Genomic DNA, 20,173 nt, shown 5'->3' with positions numbered 1-20,173 from the left:
TTTGAGGAAAGATTGTATCACATCCTTCTAAAAAAGGTACATGCCAAGATACCAGACAACTATAGGCAGAAGCTCCCTCGGTCCCTCATCAAGCTGTCCTGCCACGGAAGGGGCACTGACCAGCTTCTCCACCACACGCTAAGCAAAATTCTATGCATTAGCGGCCAGAGTATTACATATCATATTGACCTAAGTTCTTTCTCGCAGAAGTAGGTCCATGATCCAGTACCCAGTCCGCATGGAACAAGTGAACAACAAAAAGCAAGATGGAAGGTTGTCCCAGAGAGGCGGCAAACAACAACGCCCCAAGGGAAATAAAAGTACATTAAAAAGAAAATACAAAATACCAGTTGCTTCTACGGCGCAGCAAAGCGCGCCCTATCCTTCTAGTTGTTGGAGGAATCTCAAACGGCAATATGTGTGGGATGTCATATGCTAATTTTGACTTGCGTATAGTTGAATTCGAAAAACTTGTTGAAAATCTGCTTATCTCGGATGTAATACCTTTGAACTATCGTTGTACTAACAATATTTGCATATTATTTATGGATGAATTGTATTTTTTTAATAATTATTTTGAGTGTCGCGGTTTTAGAAAAAAAATAGGAACGGACATTAGGGTACATAATTGGATGACCGGTTCCGTGTCCAAGTAGTGTGTCCGTTTAGGGAACGGTGTTGGAGATGATGCCCTTACATAGCAAAGATAAAAATGAAGCTAGAATCTTTGCCTGTGATGAAGCAAAGAACTTCCTTTTCCCTCTCTTCCTCCCAACATCCATTTCTATCAGGAAGGTCATCCCAGAAGCAAGGAAGGAATTGGTTCCAATCCAAGCTCTCACACTTTCGGCTACCTTTCTTATCCACTGTAACTCAGAGCATCTATAAAGTGACTCCATTCCCATTTTTGCATCTCAAGAATCAAACACAGAGCACGCACACCAACCCGTGTGTGCCGAGATGGAGAGAGGCGTGGGTGGCGGCCACGATTCGGCGAGGGCCGTCGGCATGTGTGACCGACTCCTGACCTTCCTCGCCAAGAACCTGTCGATGAACAGGCCGAGGAGCATCACCGAGGGGCCAAGAGACGCCGGCGCCGGCGGCGATCACAGGAATCACGCAGAGGAGGAAGACGACGAGTTCGCTGTGAAGATCGAGAAGGCCGAGTTCGAGTTCAGCGACGAGGAAGAAGGTCACAGCAGCTTCGCGGCCACCATCCTAGAAGAGACAACTGCTGATGTGAGAGCAAGTGATGAGCACAAGGAGGCCACGGCGGAAGCCGGCCATCAGGTGGAGGCGACGGAAGCGGGCGCAGCGGCTGTGCAGGAGAAGAAGCCGAGGAGGTCCGTGACGATAAAGGAGGAGGCCGGCGTTGTCAAGGACAAGGCCAAGAAGTCGCTGTCAAAGAAGAGGCAATCGTCGTCGTTGAGCGGCGGCGGCCAGGTGGTCGGGGCAGGAGGGGAGGACCCGGTCCCCAAGCCGCCGCTGAGGCGGGGGCTCCGGCCGAGGATGCCGGCGGCGAATCTGAGGGTGCCGTCCAACATCAATGAGAAGTCGTCCAACTTCATTGAGGAGCGCAGGAGGGGCTTCGGCGCCGGCGGCAAGCCGGGGAAATGAGCTGACGCTCCCAGCACGGTGGATGCTTGCAAGCTGCAATGTTAAATTATTAATACAGTACAGTAATTAAATGTGTGCGTGTGTGCGTTGTTTGGATGATTGTTGGTTGTATCCAAGAGAGTTTCATGATAACGTGTGCGTCATGGCTTCGCTAAGGTTTCCAGGCCCAGGCCATCAGGATGCGACTCCCCCGCCGCCACCATCGCCGGACGCCGCTCCGGCAAAGTGTGGCCCCCTCTCCGTGCCCCTGCCCACACGGGATGCCGGATCAGCAGCGGCCTCGTCCGCCTTGCGACCGCGTGGACTCCCAGGTCCCGTCGATCTTGCCGTATCGGACATGGAAGGAGTGACCAGGAGTCCCGGAACCACACATCGGCAAGGGCTAGGGTTTCCTAGATCCCGCCACAAGGAAACGTTGGACCCGGCCCCCTTAAAGCCTCGCCCCGGGGCGCGCCAGAACCATAAACCACGTGAACCGTCAGATCGATCTTGGAAGCTGAAGGAGGAGGATCTTGAACGGTTCGGCCGGCGCCCCGGCCAGAAAAGATTCCCTTTCAACTATTCATACCAGGGCGATAATAAGTATCTCGTCCACTTTGGATGTGAGGCGGACATGTTGCGTATTCTGCGGGGAGGGCCATGGCAGTAAGAACACAACCCCTTGATCATTGAGGCATATGATGGGATGAGAAAGGTATCTGAGCACAAGCTGGATAAAGTCAGAATATGGGTGAGGATTCGGATGTGCCAACGAATTTGAGGACTGAGGCAATAATGGAAGTTCTATGTGTGAAGCTGGGAACGTTTTTGCAGGCCGAGCTTGATGAGAACAGAGGGAACTACGTACGCGTTCAGGTCGCGATGCCATTGAATCGGCCACTAGAAACATCGGTGGCGATGTTCGCTACACTGAAAGAGAAGCGGACTAAGGTCGAGTTGGAGATTCAGTACGAAAAACTGCCCAACTTCTTTTATACCTACGGATACCTTGGCGACGAGGAGAAATCATGTGTGAACAAAGTTGAAGGGGGGTGCACCAACAGGCAAGTTCAGTGGCAAGCTGAGATGTTCACCGCCGCGGCGATTCATGCGGCTCTATGGTATAGTTCGAGCAAGGACTAATCCAACAGCCTACCATGGTCTCGAGTTCTTAGTCGAGAGCTCGACCTCTTCTGGGAGAGGTCGTGGGAACGCACTGTGCATACAGAGGAAGGACGCCAGGCCCGCCGCAACCGGGGTCATGTAGATCACAAGAGTGGGAACCCAGCCATTGACGAGATGCTAGCAGATCACATGAAGAACATATCAGGAAGGGACAAAGGTGGGATGAAGGAGCAGCACTCTGCTGGCGGTACTAGTGTGCATGGCCAGAAGCATAAGACGTCCACCAACGTACAACATCAGTCCATCCCAAGGAGCTCGGACATCATACCGGCTCTACGGGACCTCTCCAATGAGGTGGAGGTGGCCAACGCAGAGCTGCCGGACACCTCTTCGCTGGGCAAGAGGAACGCGGAACATGAGGTCAGTCAGCTGTGCAAGGAGACGTGGGAGAGAAGGCCATGGTGTTGTACACTAATGCGGCCACCTCGGCCGATTGTGCTCTTTCAGATTGTGCTCTTTCAGGTACACTTATGCAGCGGGAGAGGACCGTGATCAAGACATGGTGGAGGATACCAACACATCGGAGGCAGTCGGCCAGGGGGGCCAACAGTGCCCCGCCAGTAGCAATGAATATATTAAGTTGGAACTACCCGGAGAGGGGGGTGGGAACCCCCAAATAGTTTGTGATCTCGTGAGTCTTGTACAGGCTCATTCCCCTAACATTGTTTTTCTTTGTGAAACTAGACAGTCAGAAAAGTAAATGAGTAGGAATCATGCTCGTTTAGGCTTAAAGGGTTTTGATGCCTCAGATAGTGTTGGTCTTAGTGGAAGTCTTGCTTTGTGTTGGCATGAATCTTTGTGTTTGGATGTAAAAAAATAAATGAGAGATATATTGATGCGTAAGTGATGAATGGCACGGGCGAGCCACTCTGGAGGCTCACTTGTGTCTATGGCGAGCCCCGAAAGGAAGACCGACATCGTATGCAGTCCATCCTCCATGATATTCACCGACAAGCCAACTTGCCATGGGCAGTGATTGGCGACTTCTACAGGCCATGTGGGGCTTCGGACACTTTTCCGCAATACCAAGATCGGCATGTCAGATGATCGATTTCCGTGATGTGCTTGAAGTTTATGGCCTGGGTGATCTTGGTTTTGCAAGGCTTCCCTATACATATGATAATCGGCGCGGGGGCCGGGCGAACATCAAGGTCCGCCTAGACGGGGCTGTGGCAAATAACTCCTGGAGGGATCTGTTTGCGCATGCAAATGTGGATCACTTGGTGGCACCCAGTTCGGACCACGTTTCTATTCCGCTTTGCTGTTGTGGCACCCCGGCTCAGAGAGGCCGGAACACCCCGTATCCCAGCCCAGAGATCAAGTCTTCTGGAATTCGGCACTGCTTGGCATAGAACAAATCAACTCTTATTACAAATACTCGAGGTACAAGGGTTATGATATAACAACAGATCACATAGGCATGACGACACTATGCCTACCAAGGTAGTTCTATGCTCGCAGCGGAACAACTCGTGGAAGCGGAATAACTTCTAGCAACGGATCAACAACGATGGTGATGAACTCCACTCTACAGGGACTCTGGCTAGAACGCATATCCTAGCTCGCAAACTCGGGATCCTCGACAAGCAAGCAATCACGACATGACCTGTAATCTGGCATGACATGCTAGGTGAGTACTTTGAATGTACTCGCAATCTCACAGCAACCAAAAGAAATCAAGACAAACAACAGCATGGCATTTACAGGTTAATGATGAGCAACATACAACTAGAGCAATATCAGATGAGCATGGCATGAACATGATTCCTGATATGAACAATGATGAAACTAGCATGCAGCATGTTTAAAATATCATGTACCAACTTACTCTGCTCAGAGGTTACCTCGTAACCACCACATGTATTGACTTACCATTATGGACATCACACAATCACCTCAGGATCAATCAAGCTTGGTATTAACAATACCACAGTGATCATCATACGACCACAAGGAGCTCGATCTTTACCCGCCGTCATCACATGACACCATAAAGATCAACCAACTTCGGTATCAACGATACCATTGTCATCCTGTCACGACCACATAAAGATCAACCAACTTCTGTCATCATTGAACCAGAGTTGTTTATTAGTCAGGTTGTTATTACCGTTGACCCATAGTGTGACCTACTACGAACTGGGTCCATATCCGCTGGCACGGCTATCGATAGATTATACACTATGCAGAGATTAGTACACTGTACCCGCACCACGGAACCTATGGCCTCGTGATCCCATTTGGGTGGGCCAGCGGCATTTCGACAAAACCGATCAATTGCATGACACTCTCCCGGCCACTCCAACAAACTCCCCTTTGGGGCTAAGTCATGGGTGGCCCCGATGTCACCGCGTGACATCCTCCACCTACGTGGCCGACCACCGTCATGGCAAAACAAAAACGGTCCCAAACGGGGACAATGGTACCATACAACTCGAGCACACAAGACTTTGGCCGCCTACATGATCAAGGTAGCGCGCACACATAACCTTCCCAAGTTGGAGGCACCAACGAGAGGCATGACAATAGACCGAATCAGGGGCCCCCATAAGGCAAGTGTGGCTACACTTGTCAGCTCGATTCGATGGCACTATGACTCAGCCAACAGACTTGCTCAAGTTCGATTAATGTCCGGCTAAACTTGAATGGCGATGAGCTGAGTCATAATAATAGAATAACATGATGAACTGACAATGCAATATGAGAATGTTAACAACATGAGCATGAATAGGAAGCATAACCATTTAACATACGAATCAGCAATAATAAAGCATAACATAACTAGCATGCATCTTAAGGTATTAAGTTCATAACAACAGAGTAATGCTTGAAGCATGATGACATAAAATGTAGACAAAGTAAGACCAATCAATATGATCGAACCTCGTCATTTACCTTTAGTAGAAATAATACAAATATATGCCTCGCTACCCGTTCTGTCACTGGGTGAGGACACCGCAAGATTGAACCTACCACAAAGCACCTCTCCGACTGAAAATAAATCAATCTAATTGGCCAAACTAGACGGATAGATCGGACAGAAATACAAAGCTATATAAACCAGACATGATAATGTTTAGAAAAGACTCAATTACTTTGAATGAATAATTTGGTCATAAACCCACAATTCATCAGATCCCAACAAACGCACCGCAAAAGGATTACATCGATTCGATCTCCAAAGAGAATATTGTATTGAAGATCAGAGAGAGAGAGAGAGCCATGTAGCTACTGCTATGGACCCGTAGGTCCTGTGGGGAACTACTCACGCATCATCATGGAGGCAACAAGGTTAATGAAGATGGCCTCCACAATCGATTCCCCCTCCGACAGAGTACTGGCGGAGGCCTCCAGATGGGATCGCGGAAGAACAGGGGCTTGCTGCGGTGATAAAATGGTTTCGGGTCTTGCTCTGGGGGTTTCACGATTTTAGGAAATTTATAGCACTGGAATTAGGCCAGGAGGACCTCCGAGGTGCCCGCAAGCTCACACGGCGTGCCCCCCAGGGGGCGCGCCACCTCAGCTTGTGGCCCTCTCGCCAGGTTTATAGACCACTATTATACTTGCTCTTAAAGAGGTAAATTCAAAAATCTCCACAACCAAGGCAGATGGTGAGGGATGGAATAATTTATGTAACTTGCAAAATTACTCAATTATTGCAATAATTTTCCTTAAAAAATATGTTTAACGATGCATTAATTAATAATACATGCATGCGTAACCACTAATTTTTCAAAAACTTTTACATGCATCGATGAGTTTTCTCTTAATTCTTACATGCAATGATTTGATGCAACTGGAAATCTAAATAGATGATAGGGAGCAATAAAAATAGGGGTGTGCTACGTGTCGGCCGGCAGATCTTTCTAAAAGATCCGCCGGCTCGCGAGCCGATTTATTGATGGATCTCTCCGCATTGTTCCTCTTTTTTTCTTTTGTGTAACATGACTCTTGTTATGAAACCTTGTATTTCTGCAACAAAACCTTTGTTGCAAAATCTTCTCTTCTCTAATTTTCTGCAACAAAACCCTTGTTGCAAAACCACATCTTCTCTAATTTCCTGAAACAAGACCCATGTTGCACAACCTCTTCTCTAATTTTCTGCAACAAGACGCTTGATGCAAAACCACCTCTTCTCTAATTTTCTACGACAAGACCCATGTTGCACAACCTCTTCTTCTTCAATTTTCTGCGACAAGACCCTTGTTGCAAAAATTACAACAGCATCTCTGCCGCATCAAATTTTCTGCAACAAGACCCTTGCAAAAATTGCAACATCATTTCCTGCAGCTCATGCACTTGTGCGGTTGTCGTTCGCTGCTACCATTCTACAACAACACCGTTGTTGCAGAGATAAGATGAGAGAGGTGTGCGTGGTCTAGTAGTCCACGTGTCCAACAATGGAGGCGGCGGATGCCCCGCGTTAGATTGGCCGGCTGATCATAACCATTTCCCATAAAAATAGGACTAACAAAAAAACGAGATAAGCTCTCTAAACCGAAAATGGAGAAATATGAGTTTTTTGTAAGCTGGTTTGGTTGGTGTAGAGATTTGATTCTATCTCCTGTATAGTTGTCGTGGGTTATCAAGTCATAGCACAACCAAACCCAGAAATCCCTTTTGGAGCTCGGCCTCCAGTGAGGCCTTCAAATTCAAATTTGGAATTTCATCGAACATATTTTTACATTTCAAAAATTTCTAAAAAAATACAGATATACATGAAGGCATAGCACACATGTGTGTAAATTTTTAGTTCAAAATACATTGAAATGAGGGCTGTGCAAAAAAAACAAATCTGGGGCTATTTAACACATGATACTATTCATCTTCTCAGGCCATGAATTTGTCTTTTTTGTATAGGTCGCAACTCAAGGTATTTCATCATGAATTTTTACACACATGTGTGTTACATCCTTACATACACGCATATTTTTTCAGAATTTTTTGAACCATAAAAGTTTGAATTTAAATTTTTCAAAAATAAAGGCCTTCATGGAGCTCGGCCTCCAAAACGCCTCTCTCAACCAAACCAATCTATGTAATCTTTTCGTTATATACACACAAACAAGTTCCTACTCCGTGGTAGCAAACTCTTCCATGCTCGTTCCTTTTACATGGTATATAATGTCTACCCTCTTCCGGCGCATCTAAACATGCTCCTTCCCTCCACCGCCAATGAAGGTGATGAGGGAAGTGGATAAAAATGTCCTGCACCCCTAGGTGTGTGGCGGAACTTGTGGAGGATTGTGGCGGCGGCTGGAAGGTCGAGGCGGCCGCAAATGCGGACCCGGTCGCGAGAGCGATCATTTGCCTCGACCAGTGCACCTCATCAAGATCTTGTGGTAAGTTTTACATCGATTTGTAAGATTGGTGAACTCTTGTTATTTTTATCTAAACAATTTTTGCAACTCAAATTATGTCCACCTCACCATGATGTATATATCAAAATACAATTGAATATTGTTGGTTTAGAAGAATATGTATTGGAGATTGGAAAAACGTTGTCACAGTGACGAGTGAGTCCAACGATAGGAAGGCAGCCATTATGGAGACTCTTAGTTTGCGCATAGGCCTAGCAGCCTCCGTATCCGTATGGAGCATGCTCTGTATGTGATATGGAGGCTACCAATATGGCTACTCTATTAGAGTTGTTCTGACTTAACTTGAATTCATAAGATAAAACAAAGTTTTCTTGGCCTGAAAACTGAAAACGTAAGAGTGCCAAGTGCCAACGCAGTGTTTCCATCCTCTAAATAAACACAAATAATTAATTCCCTCACAAAAGTACACATGGACGAATCACATATAAAAATTAAACGGAAACAAGAAATCGCAGCAAAAGGCACGCGCACGACCTGAAAACGGCAAATAATTAACCTGCAGAAACAATCAGACCACTCCACTAGCTCAGGATGGATCGTCAACTGGTTGATCAGTTGTGGTTAACCCTCCTGCAGTTGCTCCTGATCTCGCCGTTGCGGCCAGTGATCGGCGAGATGTTGCCCATCTTCACCATGGACTGCGCGAAGTGCTGGAAGAAGATGTCCTGGTTGGCTGCGTAGAGCTTGACGAGTTCCGCGGTGGCTGGGCTGCCGGTGAAGAGCACCTCGTCGGAGCTGAGCAGGCCTTGGTGCACCAGCAGGTTCTTGTAGTACTGGTTGTCGAACTTGAATGGCGTCACGTGGTCCAGGAAGAAGAGGTTCTGGTCGCCGCCGGAGCGCGGGCACCGCGGGCGCAGCACCGCCGCCGCCGCCGGGTCCAGCGTGAGGTCTGGGAGGCCGTTGCCCGTCTGGTTGTACAGCCGCTGACGGAAGCTCGTGCACCGCGAGTCGCCAATGGTGTGGCTACCTGCAAAAAATGGTTCAGTTTCCGGACGGGATCGATCACGAGTTCATGACAAGATTCATCTTCCTAGTAGTATGATGTAATCTGTCACTGTACGTGAGCACTGGTCTCCGCAGTTTTCAACATGTAGCCTTTGACGTGTGCTTGATATGTGCAGGGCATGACCTGACATGCTACGGCCGGGTGCATGGATGCATGAATCCCGTGACTCGACGAGGCAAGAACGTACATGGAGTAGTACCAATTATCAGCAGCGACCTACAGGTACCTTAGACGCAAATTAATGATGATGGACAGAATTGTCACGTACTACACCTGCATGGATTGACTTTGTCGCTACCCACTCTACGTTAACAGTTGAATTGTGAGGTGTACATTGCAAGGTGGAGCCCCCATCACATCCATCCAAGTGCACGACACGAACATTTGGTGTAACTAGTAATGTGCCCGTTATCCAAAGTAGAATAATACATATTCACAAACTTGAAAGAAAAACACTCTAATTTTGGTATATATATATATATATCACTAAAAACATATTCGTATTAGGTTTCACTCAACATATATTTCTCGTGGCTGTTTTGATGAGGCAGGGAGGATGTGGTTGCTTTCAAGATACTAAGATTTTTTTTTTTTGCAAATTAGAGCAGAAAAGTATGGTCTTGTTGCAAAAATGTTACAGCTTACCTCACAGTCGTGACACAGATCTGATGGCAAAAAATGATGGATGACAGACATATTATCATTACCAACTGAGTTTTTTTATATGAGTAGAGATAATGTAACGATGCGGACATGCGGTAAGAGCTCCGTGGATGTACGTACCGAGGAGGGTGACGAGGTCGACGATGTCAAGGCCCTGGAGCTTGAACTTGGTGATGATGGTGGGGAGGGTATTGTTGGGAGCAGGGATGTCATTGTTGGAGCCCTGGATGCTGGCGCCCAAAGAATCTCTCCTACCAAGAGGCACGATCCAGCCTGGGCCGCCGGTCTGCACGGTTACAAAAAGATTGGCACGTGAAATTTTTCCATAGGAAGTAAATTTTGTCAGGCAGAAAATAATCAAGGTGGGACTGTATGTGACTGTGAAGTCTGAGTGCTGAACATCTTTGCTCTGGAGCAGAACTTCGTACACTAAAAAAGTGAGGGAATTGCACAAACCACAATTATTGGGGCCAAATTTACACGTTCCAATTATTGGGGCCAAATTTACACAAAGCGTTTGTACTGTGTTTCTAAAGAAACATGTTGCAATACGTCATATATATATATTTTTCTATTTTTTGCGGGGGGCCTTCCAATGTTTCACAAACCAACTTACTCTCGTGTTATCTACAATACACAGTGTGCTAAGCACTTTTTACCATGACCTTATCCTGTGACATGGGATGCCATATTACTTTGTATACCTATGAGACAATTTTGCCGCTGCTTTACCGAGCAGTGCGCCCCCACTTTTGTGTCTTCTTTTAGTAGGGATCCTTTTTAACCACGTGTTCAGTACGTACATGTGTCACACAATTCATTTACCATGGCAACATAAGTGAAATTTTGGGGAGGGGGTCAATTGGGACAGAACACATATCTGTAGCTTCACATTGTCGGCAACATGATAACTCGATCGCTGCGAGTCCGCAGACAAACTGGGCAAAGAATATATGCGGACAGCAAGAAGAACAGCTACGGGCGTTTGCAAGAAACATGGTGGCGCTTGGCTTGAGTGATGATTAACCAACGAATCAGATTCGTGGTGCGCTGGGAGCAAGCGACATGACGTAAAGCCAGCAGTAGGGCGTACCATGACGGTGGAGTCGCGCGCGGCGAGGGCGAGGACGTCGGCGCAGGAGACGGTGCGAGGGCAGGCGGCCTCCAGCGCGGCCTTTATCTCGTCCACCACCTCGAACCCTCTCGCCGAGTCCTTGTTCGGGTTGGACCGCTTCTCGCTCACCACCGACGCGCTGCTGTCCAGCAGGATCGACGCGTCGCATCCCTGCACGCACGCACGCACGCACGCACGCGTAAGCGACGTCTATATATGATGATGACCATCGATCGATTACGCCGCCATGGACGCAGGCACGCGTGGGGGTGATGAGGTTGCTACGTACTTACCTTGACGAAGCAGTCGTGGAAATGGAGGCGGAGGAGGGAGGCCGCCATGCGGGGGTCCTGGGCGTGCGCCTTGCCGACGATGGACGCCACGATCTGCTGCGCCTGAGGGCACGAGTGGTCGTAGAAGTGGGGGTCCAGCTGCTGCTGGCCAGCCGGAGGAAACGCGAAGGTGGCGGGGAAGAAGAGGAGGGCGACCAAGGCGACGGCGGCAACCATTGCACCCCTCGTCATCGCTCTCACAGACGCCAAGCAGTTCTAAACACCGGAGCTAGCTAGTTGGTGGCTTCTTGGTGCTGTCCTGCTTACTGTTGAAGCGATGATGGTTGTGGTGAGAGGTATCGGTAGCAAGGGTGGGCTTATATAACCGAGGCTTGGGAAGCTTTAGGTTGAATAAAACATGTGGCCATGCATGCATGCATGTTAATTACTACTCACTCTGTTCCTAAATATAAGTCTTTGTAGGGATTTCACTAGATGAACTACATACGAAACAAAATGGATGAATCTACATTTAAAATACATCTATATATATCTGTATGTGGTTCATAATGAAATTTCTACAAAGACTTATATTTAGGAACGGAGGGAGTATTATGGAGATACTTTGCGGGCCAAGTATAACAAGCGTGGCTGCCTCGAGGCAGCTTCTCTGGCTCTATATACTTTTGATCACCAAGATATACTAGCTAGTTCTGTTAACTCTTTTACCACAATTATTAGCTAGCTGTAGAGCAATATAAGTATGGCCACCACTTTGACAAGAGTGGTAAGCTATATCAAAAACATTGAAAAATACAAGTATGGCTGATATCAAGGCGCCAAATACCCTTGTTTCCCGGTGGCCAACTTATTCTAGATACGGGCATCTGCTTTTGTAAATTACATATATGTGCATCGATGTAAAGAGCAAAGGAGCTCTCCAAAGCCAAAAACGAAAAAGAAAAGGCAAACATGTATTGAGTAGCTAGCTAGCAGTGCTTTGTCAGGTAGAATAAACATTTGAAGGTAGCAATCATGCATGTTTGTGGTAGCCCTTTCCATGTGTCCTTTGACGAAAGCCACCCGGACGATTAGGAGTCGAAGAGGTAAAACTAAAAGCACTATATTTCCCTCTTTTTGACGCATTGTTTTCATAGTCTGTTCTGGATTTCTCATCCGGTTCAAGTGCACACTACAATGTATTTTAGCACACCCCCCCCCCCCCCCCCCCCCTCCCCTTGGACGACTAGGGTTCGCCCATGCTGCCACCCCCTCCGTACTTCCGTCCCCTATGTCGTCATCGGTGAAGGTGATGGCAAGGTCTTTGGCTACATTGCTCCTCATGCGAGGGCCTAGGCCTCTATGGCGGCGGCCTCAAACAAAGAAGATATCGCCGAACTAGCGACATGTGCCGTGCACTGGTGTTGTGGCCCGCCATCCTCGGCCATGTGGGCGGAGATGACCATGGGTTGCGATGCAGAGAGTGCCATATCTGAATACGATGTCCCTGGCATGTGCCGCTTGTCTACATTGCCGGTTGTGGATTTTGGCGATCATCTCACAGGGTTGCTGATTGACCGGGTGGGAATGGGTTGGGAGCATTGGATCAGGGTGATCGCTTGGCTTGCGGCATCAGCCATGACGCTTCGAGCGACTTCAAGGTATATCTTTCACCATCTCCCTATTCCTGATGAAACCCCTAATTCCGTAGACTTGGGGGAAGAAGGTGCTCCAACGTCATCCCCTCCTTGGAGGCACAATCTTGGGACCTTGGGGGTGGTGGGCGGGTACATGTTTAGTGAGTTCTTCGTGGCAGCTAGGCCCGATTCTCGGTGGCACCATGGCTCCGTGGAGGGTTGAATTATCATTAGTTCATTGCAGTCTGCTCCCCCGAGTGGTACGTGTTGGCCAATGGGCCGATGCCCTTGATACTGGATTTCTCACTCGCTTTCCCCCGTGTTTAGACCGGACATTCTCAGGTTTTTCTAAGATAATCACTTTGATATGCCTACTAATAACTAAGAATTGCAAAGATCCTTGTTTATTTTTTCCTGCAGAAATGGGGTTTTTTAGGTGATAAATCAACTCATAAAAGGAATATAATGGGCGTGAAGATCAAATCCAATCAACCAGAGTCGCCGAAGCAATGTCCAGATGAGAAGACGGTGTGTGATACAATCATGAATGCTCGTACTGACGGTCGTGTTAGCCGTCACTTTTTCCGTGACATAATCCACCCCGATGACTTCCGTAAAAGGGCCTGTCGGGGTCAAATCCAGCAGATCTCGGGTAGGGGTCCCGAGCTGGTGATCTTAGCTTGATGGTAACATGACAAAGAGGGACACGATGTTTTACCCAGGTTCGGGTCCTCTCGAATAGGTAAAACCCTATGTCATGCTTCTATTGTATTAATTTGGGATGAAGTACAAAGTACATGATGATCTATCTCGAGATCGTGTGTGTATGTTTTCTCACTTAACCCTACGGAGTAAACCCCTCAGCTTATGTAGGGACCGGGGGTACCTAGGGTTACATGTAGGTCGATTACATCTTGGGATAAGCTTGCCGATGATTCAAATGTTTCTTGAAGTGTGCGCCATGTCTTTGGAGGATTCCATCTTGAGTACGTTGTGGGTCATGGCAAACATGGCCCATTCTTCGGTTGCCTGGGGTCCTCGGCCTGGCCCATGAATGACAAGCCTACGTGGTTAGCAACTTCTAGTCCAGGACATCGTCAGGGTCATAGGTTGGTTCACATCAGAGAAGCTCTGAATTGAACCCTATTCCGCTGATCTACACCCTATAAAGGAGAGGGAAGCCCTTCGCCAAAGGAGGGACACAATTCATTCACCAAGAGTTGGCATGTTGCCTCCATTCCCATCTACAACAGACAAACCATATCCATATCCACCTCCATCTCTGTTAGCCATATTACTTTTAATCGAGAGTACGTCGTGACGAGTGTAATTGTAAGACATACAATCATTCTTCTTCAAGGTTCGGTCTTTACAATGACCATTGCATGTGTTTTATTCGCGATATGTGAGTAGTCATGTAGTGGTTACTTTCCTGACAATAGTATAGGGTGTGTATGGAGGAGCTTTGTTTCTACCGAAAGGTATAAATGAGAGTATGCACAAGGATTTATAGATTCGGGCCCTTGTCGGAGGAGGTAATACCCTACTCGTGTGTGGCGTTTTTGCATTTGCACATAATGTTACAATATAGTTCAACCATCAACCCGGTGCCCTCCTCCCGGCTTATATATAGTGCGCTAGGAGGGTGTTTCCTCTCAACTCGGAAGGTATTGGGCCTCCAAGTGCAAGGGTTTGTAGCAAGCAACAGTTTTCCTCAAGTGACCTCAAGGTTTATCGAATCAACAGGAGTTTGAGTACACATCTAATGATCAACACATGCACACATAGATGCAATACTACCTTGGCCCCAAACAAAATCAGTGAGATTGTCAGTCTCAGTAGCCTTGCTAGTTACAAGGGATTAAAAGCACGAGTGTATAGAAGATTTGATTGCAGCAAGAAAGTAAAAGAAAGCATTATTTGCGATAGAAAGATTATGAGAAGAAGATGGATCGGGATCTATAGGTCCACTAGTGGTTTCTCTCCAAAAGATAACATGGTGTGAATGTCCATGGCATAATCAACATATGAGCATCACGTCCCACTATCTATAGATCATTATCCAACTGCATCAATAGCTAATACTCCACCCAAGACCGCTATTCAACATGCATCTTAAACTATTAAGTAAAATAGAGTATTGCATTAAGTATGATGGCATGCAGTTGACGATACATTACCCGCGAGTGATCGTGATGGCCTTCAAGTTGATGAACATGGCCACCGTGAAGACTTCCCTCTCCAATAGAGTACTAGAAAAGGCCTCTAGATTATATCGTCATGGAACAGAGAGGCGTGGTGACGGAACAAAAAAACTCTGATATTTTTAGGGGCTTTGGGACGAAAGATAAATATAGGCATCGAGAGGCGGTGCAAAGGAGCACCATCGGGCCAACGCGGCCCCACCATGTGCCCCTGGCCACGTGGTGGGGGTGCATGAGGCTGTGGGCTGCCTCTTGGCCTAGGTCGGTGAACTGCCGGAAGCTTACTGATGCAAAAGAATTTCTGGATTTTGGTGCTCCATAAAATTATTTTTCCCGGAAATCCAAAAACATGCATAAAACAACTACCACTGGGCACTGAGTTAATAGGTTAGTTCAGAAAAAAATCATAAAAAATGTGAATACTATGCGAGAATGATATAAACATGGCATTAAACAAGCAAAAAATTATAAATACGTTTAAGGCATATTAGAGGGGTGCCATAATGGCCTGGTATTAATGCTTACGGTAACGACCATGCACGACCAACTGCCTCATAACCATAACTAGGTGGTAACAACCGTTTAATTATTCTTCAAAGTTCATATCGCCCTCTTCCTCACCCTGCAATTTCAAACGGCTTATCATCTCCTCAAAATTGCTCTTGCTTCCTGTCGCACGATGGGATAACACAACACCCATCTGAAGTAGACTGGGACCAAAAATACCGCCATTGCCTGCAACCAGCTGCACTAAATCGATGAATCACCACATAAATCCTAAGAACATCTCCAGTAGAAGATACAAATTTGGAGATGTAAAACAGGAGATGTAAAAATTTATATCTCTAAAAAGTGCATTTTACATTACAAAAAAGACAACTCCAACAGATGATGTAAAAGTGCAACTCCAATAGATGATGCAAATGGAGATTTAAAACTAGAATTGGGGTGGTTGAGCGGTAGCGGCCGAAACGCGGCGTTCGAATCAGGGAGGCAGCCGTGGGGCAAAAGTTGTGTGGCGTGGCGGCAGTGGGTCTAGGGGCTGGGCAGTGGCGGATGAGCGGCGGCGGGGATGAATCGTGCGGCTGCGGTGGAGCGGCAGAAAATACGGTCGATTCGCAACGTACGGGCGGAGCGGCGGTGCTATGGTGGCTGGACGGGTGCTTGGCGGTCGGGTGGTGGCTTATTTTATTATTGCATTATACCTATTGTATTCTAACTTCACCATGGCTTATACCCCCTGATACAATCCATAGATTCATCAAAACAAGCAACAACGCAACGAAAATAGAATCTGTCAAAAAATAGAACAATATGTAATTATTTTTACAATGACCATACTTCTGTAAATCCAAAACTTCTAAAAAATTAGAAAAACATGGGCAATTTGTATGTTCATCATGTGTAAAAAATTCAGAATTTTATCACGCTCCAGCAAATTTTAACAATTTTTGTACTGGACGCTAAAGTTTTTGCTTTTTCACAAAATCAAAGCAACTATCCTCCAAATTATCCCAAAGACTTTACTTGTAGCATAATTGTGTGAACACAAAAAATAAGAAAAAGAAAAAAAATTCAGATAACTATTGGGTTGCCTTCTAACTAGCGATATTGTTTACGGCCCTAGCTAGGTGTAATGCATAGTTTCAAGTGTTGTCATCTTTAATTTTGATAATTTTAGTAGGAGTTTTCTCAAGCCCAGAAGGTTCTTTACGCTTTCCGTTATTTTTAGAGAATGAGGCAATTTTAATATTTAAAATATCCAACCGCTTATTGCAAAGGGTGATCAAACTATTCATGCGATTGAGATTTCCACTAATATTTTTTAGTGGTTCATTAGACTTTTGCAGCTCAACCAAATTTTTCTGCATATCACCCAATTTGTCTAAAATTTGAATCCCCTCTTGAGTATAATTAAATCCCTTTTGTGAAGGTGGGACTCCCAATATACCCTATATTATTTCATATGCAGCATTGGCATCACTCTCAATAAAATTCCTTTTTGCGGCAAAATCCAAGAATTGTCTATGGGGCATGGTTAAACCTATATAAAAATTGCGAAGCAAAATTTTTACACCCCCTTTTATAGTGCAAACATGATAAGATTCCATTAACATATACCAAGCATCTTTCTGATTTTCTCCTTGTTTTTGCTTGAAGTAGAGAACTTCAAAATCTAGTGACAAGGGGGGGATAGTTATGATAGTTATAATGGCAAGGCAAGCAAGCGAACTAACAAGCGAAAAGAAGCAAATGAAAAATATTTTTGTATTTTTGTGAAAATGTTTTAGAAGTGGGGGAGATGAAAATAAGAGGCAAATGACAAATAATGTAAATGCAAGGAGATAAATGTTTGTGCGTAGGTACTTGATAGATGTGGATGATGTCTCCCCGGCAATGGCGCCAGAAATTCTTCCTACTACTTATGGGCTGCGTTGGGATTTCCTCGAAGAGGAGAGGATGATGAAGTATAGTAGAGATAAGTATTTTTCCTCAGTTAAGAACCAAGTTTATCAATCCAGTAGGAGAACCACGCAACACCTCATTAGCAGTACCTACACACAAAATAACAAATACTTGCACCCAACACGAACAAGGGGTTATCAATCCCTCGACGGTTAATTACAAGGATCAAATCTCGTAGTGTTACTAGTAAGGTACACGTGCATTGCACACATGAGATTTGGCAATCAAATTATTAATAAATACTACACTATAGCATGTAAGTTTTGAGTCATATATGCATGATGTAGATGTTCGTTTAATTATTATAGTTTATCTCATTCAAAATCAATTAGTTTTTTATAAAAAAGTTAATCTATTTTAAGATTCATGGAATTGTGTGTTGTAAAGCATAAACTAAAAAAAATAATGGCAATTCATCTAGAAAAAAAAAGTTTGGACAATTATGATACAGAAGATTCTAGAACACAGGAGAAGTGCTTGTGTTTTGAGGTTTGTGCATTATGCTTAAGTTCAACCATGGAGTCTTCTAGATTGTACATGTGGCAGACTCTGGTGGAATGTAGATGATATCCAACAGCCAGTAGTGCACGGATTGCCACATCTGCACCTTCGGATTGGCTTCATCCAACGACCATCTTTCAAAGTTATTCGCACACTATATATGGGTATAGATATAGGTAGCACAAAAACACAAAATAAAGTACAGTAAATGAAATTGCGGCAAGGTATTTTTGGATTTTAATACATGATAAAAGTAGATCCGGGGGCCATAGTTTTCACTAGAGGCTTCTCTCTTAAAAATAGCATACGATGGGTAAACAAATTACTGTTGGGCAACTGATAGAAAAGTGAATAATCATGACGATATCCAAGGCAATGATCATGTATATAGGCATCACGTTCGAGACAAGTAGACCCACTTCTGCCTGCATCTAGTACTATTACTCAACACATCGACCGCTATCCAGCATGCATCTAGAGTATTAAGTTCATAAAAAATGGAGCAGCACCTCAAGTAGGATGACATGATGTAAACAAAGTAAACTCACGCATGAATAAATCCCATCTTTTTATCCTTAATGGCAACAATACAAATACATGTCTTGTCTCATTCTGTCCCTGGGATATAGATCACCGCAAGATTGAACCCATCACAAAGCACCTCTCCCATTGCAAGAAAATTCAATCTAGTTGGCCAAACCAAATTAGTAGATCGGAGAAAAATACAAAGCTATAATAATCATGCATAAAAGAGTTCAGATAAGACTCAAATAATATTCATGGATAATTTGATCATAAACTCACAATTCATCGGATCCCAACAGACACACCGCAAAAAGTGATTACACCGAATAGATCTCCAAGAACATCGAGGAGAACACTATATTGAAGATCAAAGAGAGAGAAGAAGCTATCTAGCTACTAGCTATAGACCCATAGGTTTGTGGTAAACTACTCACACATCATCGGAAGGGCGGCAAGGTTGATGTAGAGCCACTACATGGTCGATTCCCCTTCCGGCAGAGTGTCGGGGAAGGCATCCAGATGGGATCTCATGAGAACAGAAACTTGCAGCGGCGGAAAAAGTATTTCGGGTGGCTCTCTGATTTGAGGGGAATATTTGAGAATTTCTAGAGGCGGAATTAGGTCAAGAGGTGCCACGAGGGGCCCACAAGCCTGGGGGCGCCCCCCCCCCGGGGGGCGCGCCTTCAGAGCTTGTCGCTCCCTCGTTGCTCGTCGGGTCTTCTCCTGAACCTTCTAGGGTCTCTTCTGGTCCAGAAAAAATTAATCCAAAGTTATTTCTCCGTTTGGACTCTGATTGATATTGATTTCCTGAAAAGCCAAAAACAAGCAAAACACAGCAACTGGCACTGGGCACTAAGTTAATAGGTTAGTCACAAAAAATGATATATAATTGCATATAAAACATCCAAGATTGATACTATAATAGCATGGAACAACAAAAAATTATAGATACATTGGAGATTGATACGTCTCCAACGTATCTATAATTTTTAATTGTTCCATGCTGTTATATTATCATTCTTGGATGTTTTACAATAATTTTATAATTATTTTATATCATATTTTGGTACTAACCTATTGACATAGTGCCCAGTGCTAGTTGTTGTTTTCTGCTTGTTTTTTACATCGCAGGAAATCAATATCAAACGGATTCCAAATGCAACGAAACTTTTTGTGGAATTTTTATGGACCAGAAGACACCCAATGGGCTGGAGAATCACCTGGGGGGTGCCCCAGGGGGGCACAACCCACCAGGGCGTGCCTGGGGCCCCAAGCGCGCCCAGGTGCGTTGTGCCCACCTCGGTGGCCTCCCGCACCACCTCTTTGCTCCATAAATACCCAAATATTCTAGAAACTCTAGGGGAGTCGATGAAAATCAATTCCAGCTGCCGCAAGTTCCAGAACCACCAGATCCAATCTAGACACCATCACGGAGGGGTTCATCATCCTCATTGGTGCCTCTCCGATGATGTGTGAGTAGTTCATTGTAGATCTACGGGTCCGTAGTTAGTAGCTAGATGGCTTCCTCTCTCTCTTTTGATTCTCAATGCAATGGTCTCTTGGAGATCCATATGATGTAACTCTTTTTGCGGTGTGTTTGTTAGGATCCGATGAACTTTGAGT

At 45.5% G+C, this 20,173-nt stretch overlaps 1 protein-coding gene across 1 annotated transcript; it reads right to left on the bottom strand.

The window, feature by feature from the left end:
- Positions 1 to 8,520: 8,520 nt before the first annotated feature.
- LOC109758518 (peroxidase 72) lies at positions 8,521 to 11,580 on the bottom strand. The gene is made up of 4 exons (XM_020317379.4): positions 11,239 to 11,580; positions 10,925 to 11,116; positions 9,952 to 10,117; positions 8,521 to 9,129 (listed from the first exon to the last, which is right to left on the bottom strand). Exons 1-4 carry the CDS (start codon positions 11,467 to 11,469, stop codon positions 8,714 to 8,716), a joined length of 1,005 nt encoding a protein of 334 aa, XP_020172968.1. The 5' UTR covers positions 11,470 to 11,580; the 3' UTR covers positions 8,521 to 8,713.
- Between the last annotated feature and the right edge of the window lie 8,593 nt (positions 11,581 to 20,173).

The sequence above is a fragment of the Aegilops tauschii genome, chromosome 6 (assembly GCF_002575655.3).
Source record: "Aegilops tauschii subsp. strangulata cultivar AL8/78 chromosome 6, Aet v6.0, whole genome shotgun sequence".
Classification (NCBI taxonomy): domain Eukaryota; kingdom Viridiplantae; phylum Streptophyta; class Magnoliopsida; order Poales; family Poaceae; genus Aegilops; species Aegilops tauschii.
The sequence above is the reverse complement of the archived record's forward strand: the minus strand, read 5'-3'. Positions and strand labels throughout refer to the sequence as shown.

Excerpts from the sequence above, each read along its gene's own strand:
- LOC109758518 (XM_020317379.4), bottom strand. The coding sequence starts at position 11,469 with ATGACGAGGGGTGCAATGGTTGCCGCCGTCGCCTTGGTCGCCCTCCTC. Across the intron at positions 10,118-10,924 it reads CGCGCGACTCCACCGTCATG|ACCGGCGGCCCAGGCTGGAT; the intron begins GTACGCCCTACT and ends GTAACCGTGCAG. Across the intron at positions 9,130-9,951 it reads CGACCTCGTCACCCTCCTCG|GTAGCCACACCATTGGCGAC; the intron begins GTACGTACATCC and ends CATTTTTTGCAG.